This window comes from Mandrillus leucophaeus, unplaced genomic scaffold (genome assembly GCF_000951045.1).
Source record: "Mandrillus leucophaeus isolate KB7577 unplaced genomic scaffold, Mleu.le_1.0 Scaffold756, whole genome shotgun sequence".
NCBI classification, from domain to species: Eukaryota; Metazoa; Chordata; class Mammalia; order Primates; family Cercopithecidae; genus Mandrillus; species Mandrillus leucophaeus.
Genome location: NW_012108208.1, coordinates 855,166 through 867,551, shown reverse-complemented (window position 1 = coordinate 867,551; position 12,386 = coordinate 855,166). Strand labels below are relative to the sequence as shown.

General features: G+C 36.1%; 1 protein-coding gene across 1 annotated transcript in view; it reads left to right on the top strand.

Annotated features, from left to right (window-relative positions):
• Nucleotides 1–12,386, top strand: part of ARHGEF38 (Rho guanine nucleotide exchange factor (GEF) 38) — a 136,645-nt gene that overhangs the window by 111,386 nt on the left and 12,873 nt on the right. Inside the window, exons 8-10 of the mRNA XM_011966325.1 lie at nucleotides 1,167–1,271; nucleotides 2,715–2,834; nucleotides 6,199–6,510. Coding sequence (XP_011821715.1) covers nucleotides 1,167–1,271; nucleotides 2,715–2,834; nucleotides 6,199–6,510 — 537 coding nt within the window. The remainder of the gene's footprint in view (nucleotides 1–1,166; nucleotides 1,272–2,714; nucleotides 2,835–6,198; nucleotides 6,511–12,386) is intronic.

Sequence of the window (12,386 nt, the reverse complement as noted above, 5' to 3'; positions counted from 1 at the left end):
TCACCATTTTTGATCCATTTAGTTCTAATATCAACCATCTTAAATTTAAAAACATATGAACCAAGAACTGCTATGGTTACAACCCAGTGCCAAACTTAATAATACATACCCTATTCCATAAAGCATTTGCATGTTCACACAGATTTTGCCAGGATGAGACTGGTTCAGATCTTGTTTTGTAGCCATTTTAATTGCCAAGAAATACTGCTTGCTATTAATAGCAGTAATAAATGTGTGCTCCTAGAAATTGCCACAGCATGAAAACCATATCTTTCTGAATTCTAATGGATGTACATGTAAGATGACAAAAAATAACTGAATACATGTGACACTATCTTAACTCTGCTGAGTTATCTTAACAGAAGGATTCTTTTTGCTAAGATTATTTATTAACCTTCAAATTTGAGTTGATAAATAATTTTCACATTTCTTTCCTTTTTTTTTCTGAGATAGAGTCTCGCTCTGTCACCCAGGTTGGAGTGCAGTGGCATGATCTTGGCTTACTGCAACCTCTACCTTCTGGGTTCAAGAGATTCTTCTGCCTCAGCCTCCCAAGTAGCTGGGACTACAGGTGCGCACCACCACGCCCAGCTACTTTTTGTATTTTTAGTAGATGCAGGGTTTCACCATATTGGCTAGGCCAGACTCGAACTCCTGACCTTGTAATCCGCGTGCCTTGGCCTCCCAAAATGCTTGGATTACAGGCCACATTTATTTAACCATGAATCTAAGAATATTTTCTAAATAAGCACTGTGAAATAAATTGGAATGAATCATACGAACAAAACAATAAGTTCTAGTCAATAGATGAAATGTGGCTATTTTATAAACCCAAAAATGTGATACGGTTTGAGTCTGTACATAATACATGCCATTAAAAACTACAGAGAAAGTTTTACAATCCCACATCTACCATGGCATGGGTGAAGCTATGTGGAAATTAACAACAGCAATTTGAACTACAGGACTTGGCTTTGCTACACTAACTGAGCATCAGTTGTGCTATATACCAACAGAGACAGTATGTGTTAAGACAGCATATCATCAAATGTTTTCATATCATCAAAGAATTTTCTTTTGTAATGTGCTGGACCAATATGGTCTGTGCTATTTTTAAAAATATCTATTTCATTTGAGTTATGAAAATAATTTCATATATATTTTAGGTTAAAGACAATACCTTTAACAGAGAAGAAAAGCTGTTTAGAGCTTTAGAAAAGACTGTGAGGCTTTGTGTGAAGAACATTTCACTCTGTCTTCAACACATACAGGTAGGTGAGACACAACTATTTTCAGTGTTCTACAGGAACATTTGATACAAAGCATTGATTTCCATGGTTATTTTGAAGAGTAAATGTGACTGTTCCTTCCTTTATATTATGACACTGGATCAAAATTGGAAGGATGCAAACTCCTGGTAAAGGAAGCCAATATAAAGAGGTGTTTTGCTGTTTGACCTCTTACCTGCTCCACTCCCTCCCCAGTCCAAATAGTCATATTGTGGGACTTTTTTGCTCAGATGATTGCCTTATGGACCATTAGCATGCTTTCTTTATAACAGAGATGAGTTCATTAACACAAAATTGCAAGACACAGAAAATTTGTTTGTTTGTGCTACTAACACATCTCTTTGTAGTACCTAAAATAAGTATAAACATCAATATAAAGGAAAATAAATTGAACTACAAAATCTTATTAACTATAATATGCAAATGCTCCCATGAGATTATGTTAGAAAACAGAAATACTCCCAGAAATTTCCAGTCCCATAAGAAGTTGTCCTGACCCTTTGAGAATCACTGATTTCAACCAGCTAATTGAAGTACAGTATGATTATGCTCAGTAGAAAAACCAGTCAGGTTTATTCTAATGGATCTCATAAAGAGGAAACACTGTCCTTCATGCCACCTTGACAATGGCTATGACCATGAGACATAGAAAGTTCGTAGTGTTACATGTAAATCAGTTACTAAACGGTCCCCTTCTATATTCCAGAAGCTTTTCTCCTGTATATCTTGGATATCTGTTTCTGGAAGCAGTTGTTTGCACTCTTCGATAAAATATCAGAATGATTTGGAGACAAGTTTCCATGTTATATAAGAACATATACTACTCTGTTCTTATTTATTATCTGATACAAAGCCTGCCTTACAATCAGGTTTGCTATTTGCTTCCTAAAGTGCTGCCTTCTGTGAAAAGAAAACCAAAAACAGTTATAACAGCCAGAGAGCAGTGAGACCCCTGTCCTTTACATATCTTTCAAGGAGTAAATGGCTCTTGGGAACATCTACAGGAAAGTCTTCTATTTCCACTAATTGATTCAACAAAAAATGTGAGCATCTTCTCTTAAAGACAGCATTAAATTTTCTAAGGAAAATTGATGAATTTAAATCAAAGAGGAGTGATTTTTAAAATAAGGAATTTGTAAGAATTGCAAGCTAAAGAATAGCTAATGAGGGAATTTAAGATGGACTGTTTAATCAAAGAGGGTCATATACTGAGTACTACGAGAAAGTGGCATAAGGAAAATGTAAGGAAATATATTCTTCCAAGCAACCTGATTGCACAGAGCATTTATAAAATGTTTGTTGTTCCTTTTTTAATAACCTCTCAGTGATAATTAAGGGTTATGCTGACGAAGTTCACATTTGGGATACGTTAATTATACTGACCTCAAAACTTGCCATTTTTGTAACTTTGTTCTTGGGTTTCAGGATGCCATGCCCCTGGCTCTGCAGAGTGTAATGGACCTTCAGGAGATTTCATACAACAAAGACGATGAGATGGGCTATTCTGAGACCCTAAGTAATGCCTTAAATTCGTGTCATGACTTTGTAAGTTATTTATATTCACAGATAAATGCAAATTAATTAGTGAGGTTGAAAGGAAAGCTACTTTTCATTTATTTTTCTGGAGTCAGAAATAAAACATGCACTCAAGCAAATACTAATGTCAAAATTAGTAGATTTAAACAGGGGATTTTTTAAATCATTTAATATTTTTTAAGTGGATTAGTGAGGATTTTACTATGATGGAAATTTAAGAGGACCACAGATTGTGTTTCTAGGGGTAACCAGTGGCAATGCTGTTTTTAAAATCAATATTTAGTTTATGTCTGCGTGTGAAATATTAATAATTTATTAAGTTAGAAAGCTGTGCTTTTCTTTTTCTTTTTTCTGGGACAGGATCTGACTCTGTTGCCCAGGCTGGAGTGCAGTGGAACAATCTCAGCTCACTGCAACCTCTGCCTCTCGGGCTTAAGCAATCCTTGCTTCTCAGCCTCTCAAGCAGCTGCAACTATAGGGGCACACCACCACATCTAGAAGACTTTTTGCATTTTTTGTAGAGGCAGAGTTTCACTGTGTTGCCCAGGCTGGTCTCAAACTCCTGGGCTCAAGCGGGCTATGCTTTTCTTAAACAAGTCTCTGGAAATGCCTTGAGTCCTTACAGAAAAGGCAAAAGTACTGTCTGAGGATATGACACTTATTAACATACTATATATTGGAAGGCAAAGCCTTCCTCTTGAGAAAGACTTTTATTTGAGAGTCATATGTTATTTATTTTGTTCCATGGTAAAACATTTATTTTCTAAGAGTTCTATAAAATATATCTTGGGAATCATAGAAACATGCTTGAGCCAATAACACATTTTAGTTGTAAGTTACTCTGGGTAATATTAATTTTAATTTCTGTAGGTATTATTATTTCATAGCAGCATTTCAAGAATTATATAGAAGATAGATCATCTTGAAAGGGGCATTTTTGTGTTGGCATTATAGGCATTTTGGGTAAAACAAATCTTCATGGAGTGGCCCTTTTATTGGAGGATGTTTAGTATTTTTGGCCCACCAGGCTCAAAATCTCAGTAACATCCCCCCACATCAAGACATTGTGAGAACCTGTGAAGAGTCTCACATACTTCCAAACCCTAGGAAGTCATACAGCCCCCAATCTAGTAGAAAAACCACACTGAAGTATTTTGCTTTTCTGGCACTGGGGAATGGAAAGTCAGGCTTACATCTGAGCTAATATGATAGAGAAACAGGTCAATGACGGACGGACGGATGGATGGATGGATGGATGGATGGATAGATGGACACAGACAGATAGATGATGGTGATGATGAGATAGATGGATAGATTAGATAGATAGATAGATAGATAGATAGATAGATAGATAGATAGATAGATAGATAGTTGTTTTTACAGTATATGTTTAATGGAAAAAGTGTGGCTAGTTCTTTATGTATTTTCTGCATTTAATTACAGAGAGCACACATTCTAGAAAAGTCTTTAAAGTTTGCTCTTTAGCTTAATTCCAATACATTAAGTTAATATGTATTTATTGAGTAGCACCTGAAAGTGTGGTATGTGGCTTCTCTCTCAGCAAGCATGCTGCAGACTTTGATAGAAAGAAGACAGAAGGTGTCTTGCATACCTTGCCTAAAACCACAAGATGATTAATTAGGCTAAGTTAAAAAAAATTGTGAGAAGGCTCAATATAAAAGTAACTTTTACGGATAACATATATAGAACTCTTTTTAAAAATCAAATATTAAGAACTCAAAATCTATCTAAAGGCAGAGCAGTTATTCTTATCTGACCATGAGTGATACTACCTATACATTTTGTTAGGACAAAATATTAAAATCTAGTTCTTATTTGTTCTAACTGCAATTCCTTTGTAAAGGTGAATCATTTTGTGTCTATGAGTCACTGGATTTTATATATATATAATTATATTGCAATACTGTAATTAGATTACCTGTAGAATCCAGTCAAGTCACAAACATAGTAATTTATCCCAGATATAGTAAATACAGTAAATAGATTCTTTGTTTACCAAGGGACTCATTAAACAGTCTGTGGGTGTATATTGATTATCTCATAAGCTGGACATCAAATTTAATTTGTGTTGGCTATTGCTGGTGCCAATAAGAGATTGGTTTCTCTCTCTTCTAGATTTCCCATGAGTTCAGACCAAGTTACCAGGGGCCATTTAAGTTAATTAATACAATCTGCTGCTCAGATACTGATTCCCTAGGATATCGTTTGGGTTACAAAAGAGAAACCTACTTCCAAATTATCATAAAATATCATATAAGCATACATGATAAAGGGTAAAGTAGGGCAGTCAGCAAATGTAAAACAGAAGAGAAATAGAAGAAATCAAATCTAGGATGATCAGGTTATGTCATGAAGATGGGCAGTTCTATGAAGTTCATTTTCAATGATTCAGGCCAAAAAGTGTAAACAATTTAAGACACAGAAATAGCATCAGTTTAATCCTTTAATGTATTTAAAACAGAACTTATAGGCCAAGGTGAGAGAATTGCTTGAGCCTAGGTGTTGAAGACCATCTTGGGCAATACAGTGAGAGCGTATCTCTACAAAAAATTTTAAAAATTAGGCAAGCATGGTGACACATTCCTGTAGTCCTATCTATTTGGGAGGCTGAGGTGGGAGGATGGCTTGAGAAGGGGCTGCAGTGAGCTGAGAAAGTGCCACTGCAATCCATCCTGGGTGACAGAGTGAGACCCTGTCTCAAAGTTAATTAATTAATTAAAAATAAAACAAGTTACAACTCTGTGGTCTTTTCCATCTCAAGGTTAAAATACCTTTATTAAGGGGTTGCTATCTTTATAGGGGACATAATTCCACTACCAAAAATAAGCCTCCAGGGTAGCCAGGGATTTGGGGCTGAAATGGGAAGAATAGGGTACAGTCTCCTATGGGATTAACTATATTCCTTTTGCTGCCAGCAAAAGGTGGGAGCGATGTGGTGAATCTTTAATACAGTTTTGGTAGTCAAAGGCTAGAGATTCCCCCTACCCTCAAGTGCTGGCTCTGGGATGAGAAAGAAGGGGAATGAAAAAGTGTTGAAGGAGATGACAATGACAAAACCAAAGACGGTAGAGAAAAAGGTGGAGTTATATTTTGGGTGAGCAGGCTTTAACTTTTGAATTCCTCTTCCTGCTCACTTTTTAGGTTCAATGTTACAACCTAGAGCGCCTGTTTTAAGTCTTTGAATAGGTTTAGCCAGACACAAAAGTGATCAGATCCTCTTTTAACCTGTCTAGGGCTTTCCTGTTTTCTTTTGTGCTTCTCGTGAGGGAAAAGGTAAGCCTATCGATAGCAGCTCTGGACAAGGTATGGGCTGATCTTCTGTCCGAAATGGGCCCTTTTTTTCTTTTGGCAGGCATCTCACTTACAGAGACTCATCCTGACGCCCTTGTCAGCCCTGCTGTCCTTATTCCCAGGGCCTCACAAGCTCATCCAGAAACGCTATGACAAACTGCTGGATTGCAACAGCTACCTGCAGCGATCAGCAGGAGAGGAGTCAGACTTGGCCAAAAAGGAGTATGAAGCCCTCAATGCCCAGCTTGTGGAGGAGCTCCAGGCGTTCAACCAGGCTGCTCGGAAGATTCTGTTGAACTGTCTGTGCAGCTTTATCACCCTCCTTAGGGACCTGATGCTCATGGCACAGCAGGCTTACTCCACACTTGTGCCGGTAAGCACAGCACCAACACGCAGCTACCTTGGCCTACTGGATCTGCTAGAAACCACACCCGTACGAAAGCCCTGTTCAGAGTGTGGACTTGTGTTCAGTGTGGTGTGTGTGTGTTTATTTTAACTAAAACCAGTCAGATAGTCTCCTGCTCCTTATCTGTCTTCTCCATGGGAAGCTCAAAGGGTTTCCTACTTCAGGTTTACTGTGACTTACACATTTGTAATTCTTTTTTGGAGATTCCTTTTCAAATACCAAACACCTTTCAGCCTTGCTCCACCTGACTGATGCAACATGAAGTTTATCAACAATTTATATTTTGTATTTCTTTCTGATCAATCATTCTTAGATGTTAACTATGACTATTTAAGATGTGGCTCTAAATAGAAGGCCATCTCAGCATAATGAAAGACGCAGGATAACGTTCAAACCATGCTTTGTTTTGATTTCATTTTTCCCCAAGAAAGAGAAGCCTGGTTGTGTGTGTGTGTGCAAGTGTGTGTGTGTGTGTATGTGTGTAGCTTCGCCTCCCATTAGGATATAATTTTATAATTATTTTCCTGATTAGGAAGAAAGATATTTATAATTTATATCAACTTCTTAAAAATTAGTTTGGTTTCTTGGCCCTACATTTCCAGTACACTAGTTCTTAACTGAATGAGATGGATAGCTATTCAATGGGTAACACCTGGAGCAGAATTAATTGTCCCTACTTTATTTTCTATTGTGCATTAATTAACTTTTAACTTATACTTTGAATTAAATTAAATTGAATAAACAAGGGCTATGTTTACAGTGTTCAAAAGTCAAAATTATGTAAATGTATAATCAGTCTCACCATACCTGTTCCTCTAGCATCCCATTCCCCACTCTCATCCCATTTTTATTAGTTTATTTTTATGCATTTGGTGCTTTCTCATGCCAGTAAAAATAAATGCAAATATATATTTTTATTTCTTAAAAGTAAAAAACAGCATATTATATATACCATTCTGCAACTTGCTTTTTAACAATATATTCTGAGAATGCATCTATGATAGTACATGGAGAGCTTCCTCATTCTTTGTTTTTTTTTTGAGATGGAGTTTCACTCTTGTTGCCCAGGCTGGAGTGCAAAGGCTTGATCTTGGCTCACTGCAACCTCCGCCTCCCAGTTTCAAGCGATTCTCCTGCCTCAGCCTCCTAAGTAACTGGGATTATAGGCATGCGCCACCACACTTGGCTAATTTTTGTATTTTTAGTAGAGATGGGGTTTCTCCATTTTGGTCAGCTGGTCTCGAACTTCTGACCTCAGGTGATCCACCCACCTCGGCCTCCCAAAGTGCTAGAATTACAGGCATGAGCCACCGCGCCCAGCCTGAGTTTCCTCATTCTTTTTACAGCTTTATAGTAACTTACTGCATGGCTATATAATAATGTATAACCAGTCCCCTATTTTTAAAATAACAACTTTATTGTGATGTAATTTATATACCATACATTCCAACTATTTAAAGTATACAATTTGATTATTTTTAGTATATTCACAAGAGTTGTGCAACCATTGCCATAACCAATTTTAGCACATTGTCATAGCCCCCTAAAGGAAACCTGTACCATCCACATTTTCCCCAACCTCCCCAGCTCTAGGCAACTATCAGTTTCCTTTCTGCCTGTACAGATTTGCCTATTCTGGACATTTTGTACAAATGAAATCATACAGTACATGATTCTTTGTGACTGGCTTCTTCTATTTAGCATAACGTTTCAAGATTTATTCATACCATAGCATGTTTCATTATTTCATTCATTTTATCGCCAAATAACATTCCATTGTATAGATATACCACACTTTACTTATTCATTTGTCAGTTAATGGGCGTTTGGGTTATTTTCATTTTTTAGCTGTTATAAATAATGCTTCTGTAAACATTCAAGTTTTTAGTGGATATATGTTCTCATTTCTCTTGATTACTCTGTATGCCTAGGAGTGGAATTTCTGGATCATATGTTAACTCTATGTTTAACCTTTTGAAAAACTACCAGACTGTTTTCCAAAGTGGCTGCACCATTTTTTACCTTCTCAACAGTATTGATTGAGAGCTTCAATTTCTCCATACATCTTTATTATTATTATTATTATTATTATTATTATTATTGTTATAGCTATCCTAATGGGTGTGAAGTGGTATCTCATTGTGGTTTTTATTTGTATTTCCCTGATCAGCACTCTGTTTTAAAACTTATTAAATTAAAGTAATAACTTATATACATTAAACTGCACTGGTCTGAACTGCACATCTCAATCAATATTTGCATATATACATCTGTGTAACTACCACTCAGTTCAAGATATAAGCCCTTTCCAGTTCCCCATAAAGATCATGCATGACCATTCCCAGGCACCTAAAGGTAACCATTTTTCTAACCTGTATTACCATATATTGTTTGACCTGTTTTGTACTTCACGTAAATAGAATCATACAATATGTATTCTTTTGTGTATTAACCTGTCCCTATTGATGAGTATTTGATCTATTTCCAACCTTTTTCTATTACAAATAATGCTGAGGTCATGATACGTGGGCAGATGTATCTGTAGGACAGATTTATAGAAGTGATAGAAGTGAGATCTCTGTGTCAAAGGTTAAAGACGTATGTAATTTTGCTAGATATTGCCAGATTCCCTCCTTAACTGTGTACCATTTTGGATTCCCACTTGCAACATGTAAGAAGGCTGGTTTCTATGAATTTTTGCCAATCTAATAGGTTTCAAGTGTAATTTTAATTTGCATTTCTTTAAGTGTTAGTGAGATTGAAACTCTTCACATTTGAGGGCTATTTATATTTATCTTCCCGTGAGTTAGTTGTTCATGTCTTTTACTCCTTTTTCTTTGGGTTCTTCGTATTTTTCTCCTTAATTTCTAGCAGCAGTGTGTGTGCTAGGGAGATGAGCCTTTTGTTGAGATATAAATTAAGACTACTTTTTCCAAGTTTAACTTTGCCTTTGACTTCACTTGTGATTTTTTTTCATGCTAATGCTTGTGTTTTTAAAAAATGTAGTCAAGTTTATTAATTTCATTTTATGGCTTCTAGGTTTTGAATCTTATAAAGGACTTCCATATTTTGAGGCTTCAAATAAATTCAGCAGTGTGTCCTCTAGTATAGTTAGGGTTTCATATTTTTTATTTAAATATTCAATCCATGTAGATTTTGTCCTGGTTCATGTTGTAAAATATGGATTTAATTTTATCTTTTTCCAAATGACTTTCCAGTTGCCCCAACACTATTTATTTAAAAATAACCTCTTGTTACTACTTTCTCAATGAAACACATTTAATTTGCAAATTATTTGGATAATTTCATTCTGAGGTCATGGTAGAAGGTGGGTTCGTAAGCTTAGAACAAAACTGAGCTCTGGCAGGAATTTACTAGTCAGAAAAGACATGTTATTTTAGGTATCTTTGATCCCCACTTTGAATCATATGATTTTTAAAGGCATTTTTGGTTTCTATTTTAAATTATCTGAGTATCTTTCACATTGCAGTCCATAGCCGAACAAAAGCATAGAGATACTTTGTTTTTGAGAAATCACTAGTGTCTTAAAGTAAAAGGCATTTTGGAGAAGTTATCCTCATTAAAATGATTTTATTCTTTATTTTATATGTACTATGTGTATTTAAACTTTTAATTTTGTGATACTTAGAGATTCATATGCAGTTGTAAGAAGTAATACAGAGTTCTTGTACAACCCTCACAGAGCTTACCCAATGGTAACACTTCTTGCATAACTACATGCATTTCTGAAATGCAGAATTGAATAGTGATTAGAGAACACTAGAGTACCTTGTTTTAATACCTGCTCATCGTCATACTACATTGTATAAATTAGTGTATCCTTCTGTTTAAATTTTCTCATATGAATTAAAATGAGAATAATAATGTATATAATTTTTAAGTTTTTAATTGTATAAAAAATAACACAATTTACCATTATAAGAATTTGTAAGTGTACAAATTGTGTTAAATATACTTATATTGTTGTGTAATAGCTCTCCAAAACATTTTCATCTTGCAAAACTGAAACTACACTCATTAAATGAGTCCCCATACTCCCCTCTCCCAAGTCCCTGGAAACCATCATTCTACTTTCTGTTTCTACAACTTTGACTGCTTTAAATACCTCATGTAAATGGAATCATACAGTGTTTGTCTCTGTGACTGTCTTATTTTACTTAATAAGATGTCCTCTGTTTGTCTCTGTGACTGCCTTATTTTACTTAATATGATGTCCTCAAGATTCATTCATGTTGTAGCATGTGATAGGATTTCTTTCATTTTTAAATCTGAATATTTCATTGTATATAAAAACCACATTTTGGGCTGAGTGTGGTGGCTCACACCTGTAATCCCAGCACTTTGGGAGGCTGAGGCAGGCAGATCACTTGAGACCAGGAGTTCGAGACCAGCCTGGCCAACATGGCGAAACCTCGTCTCTACTAAAAATACAAAAACTAGCGGGGCGTGGTGGCACATGCCTGCAATCCCAGCTACTCGGGAGGCTGAGGCTAGAGAATCGCCTGAACCTGGGAGGCGGGGGTTGCGGTGAGCCGAGATTGCACTATTGCACTCCAGCCTGGGTAACAAGAGTGAAACTCCATCTCAAAACAAAAACAAAAACAAAAACAAAAACAAAAAACAAAAACAAAAACAAAAACAAACCCTAAAACACATTTTGTTTATCTACTCCTCTGTCAATGATCATTTGGGTTGCTTCTATTTGTTGACTTTTGTGAATAATGCTGCAATGACCATAGGTGTGCAGGTATCTCTTAAAGATCCTCTCTTAGCTATTTTGGATATATACCCATAAGTGGAATTGCTGAATCATATGGTAATTCTATTTTTAATTTTTTGAAGAATTCAGAGCTCTATTTTTAATTTTCATTTTTATTAGAGTTATGCATACACATAATTTAAAGATTCAAGTAGTTATTCAGGTTTGATGATGAAAAACAATTGTCCTTCACTCCCTTTATTCCATTTCTCCTGCCTCAGTAGTAACTACTTTCCTACTCTTTTAGATGATTCTCTTCATATTTACTTTCATATTTAAAAATAAGACTCTTGTGTGGTCATTTCATTATTAATGCATTTTAGGTATAATACATTCCACTATGAAAAATGATGATTTAGCTCTCTTTTCTCTCGATACCCCCACATCTGCTATATTCAGACACACTCTTTCTGTCCCCCCTTCAATATAATTATGGCATAGATTTGGTTGAGTTCACATTCAGCATATAAAGTATGTGATTTGTGTATTAGTCGTGATTCCAGTAGGAAAAACATAATGCACTCAAGTTAGGCATTTGGAGAAAATTTTAATAAAGAACTATTTACAAAAATGTGAGTATGCACAGAAAAACCTTTAGAAATAGTGCCTTGCCCTGGGCAGGAATAGCGGTTGGGGGTACAACAACATTTAGGTTTAAAGAAATTTGGGGAGGGAGCAGTCATAGCAATGTGTAGAGAGAGAGGTGTGTGGAGAGGGTGACTTGATAGGAGTTGTGTGTTCCTGTCGATACTACCGAAAGCAAAATTAGGAAATAAATATCCGTATCTCATTTTCTTCCCCCATTCTAATTTCCAACAGGTGCTCCTCATTGATGGATTGATTGAATCCATTTGGAAACCAGAGAGCAAGAAAGCTGTTTTTGTTGTTGTTGTTGAGACAGGGTCTCACTCTGTCACCCAGGCTGGAGCGTCATGGTGTGATCACAGAGCTCACTGCAGCCTCAACTTCCAAGCAGTCCTCCTGTCTCAGCCAGCCTCCAGAGTAGCTGGGATTACAGGCACACACCACCTCATCCAGCTAATTAATTTCTTCTTTCTTTCTC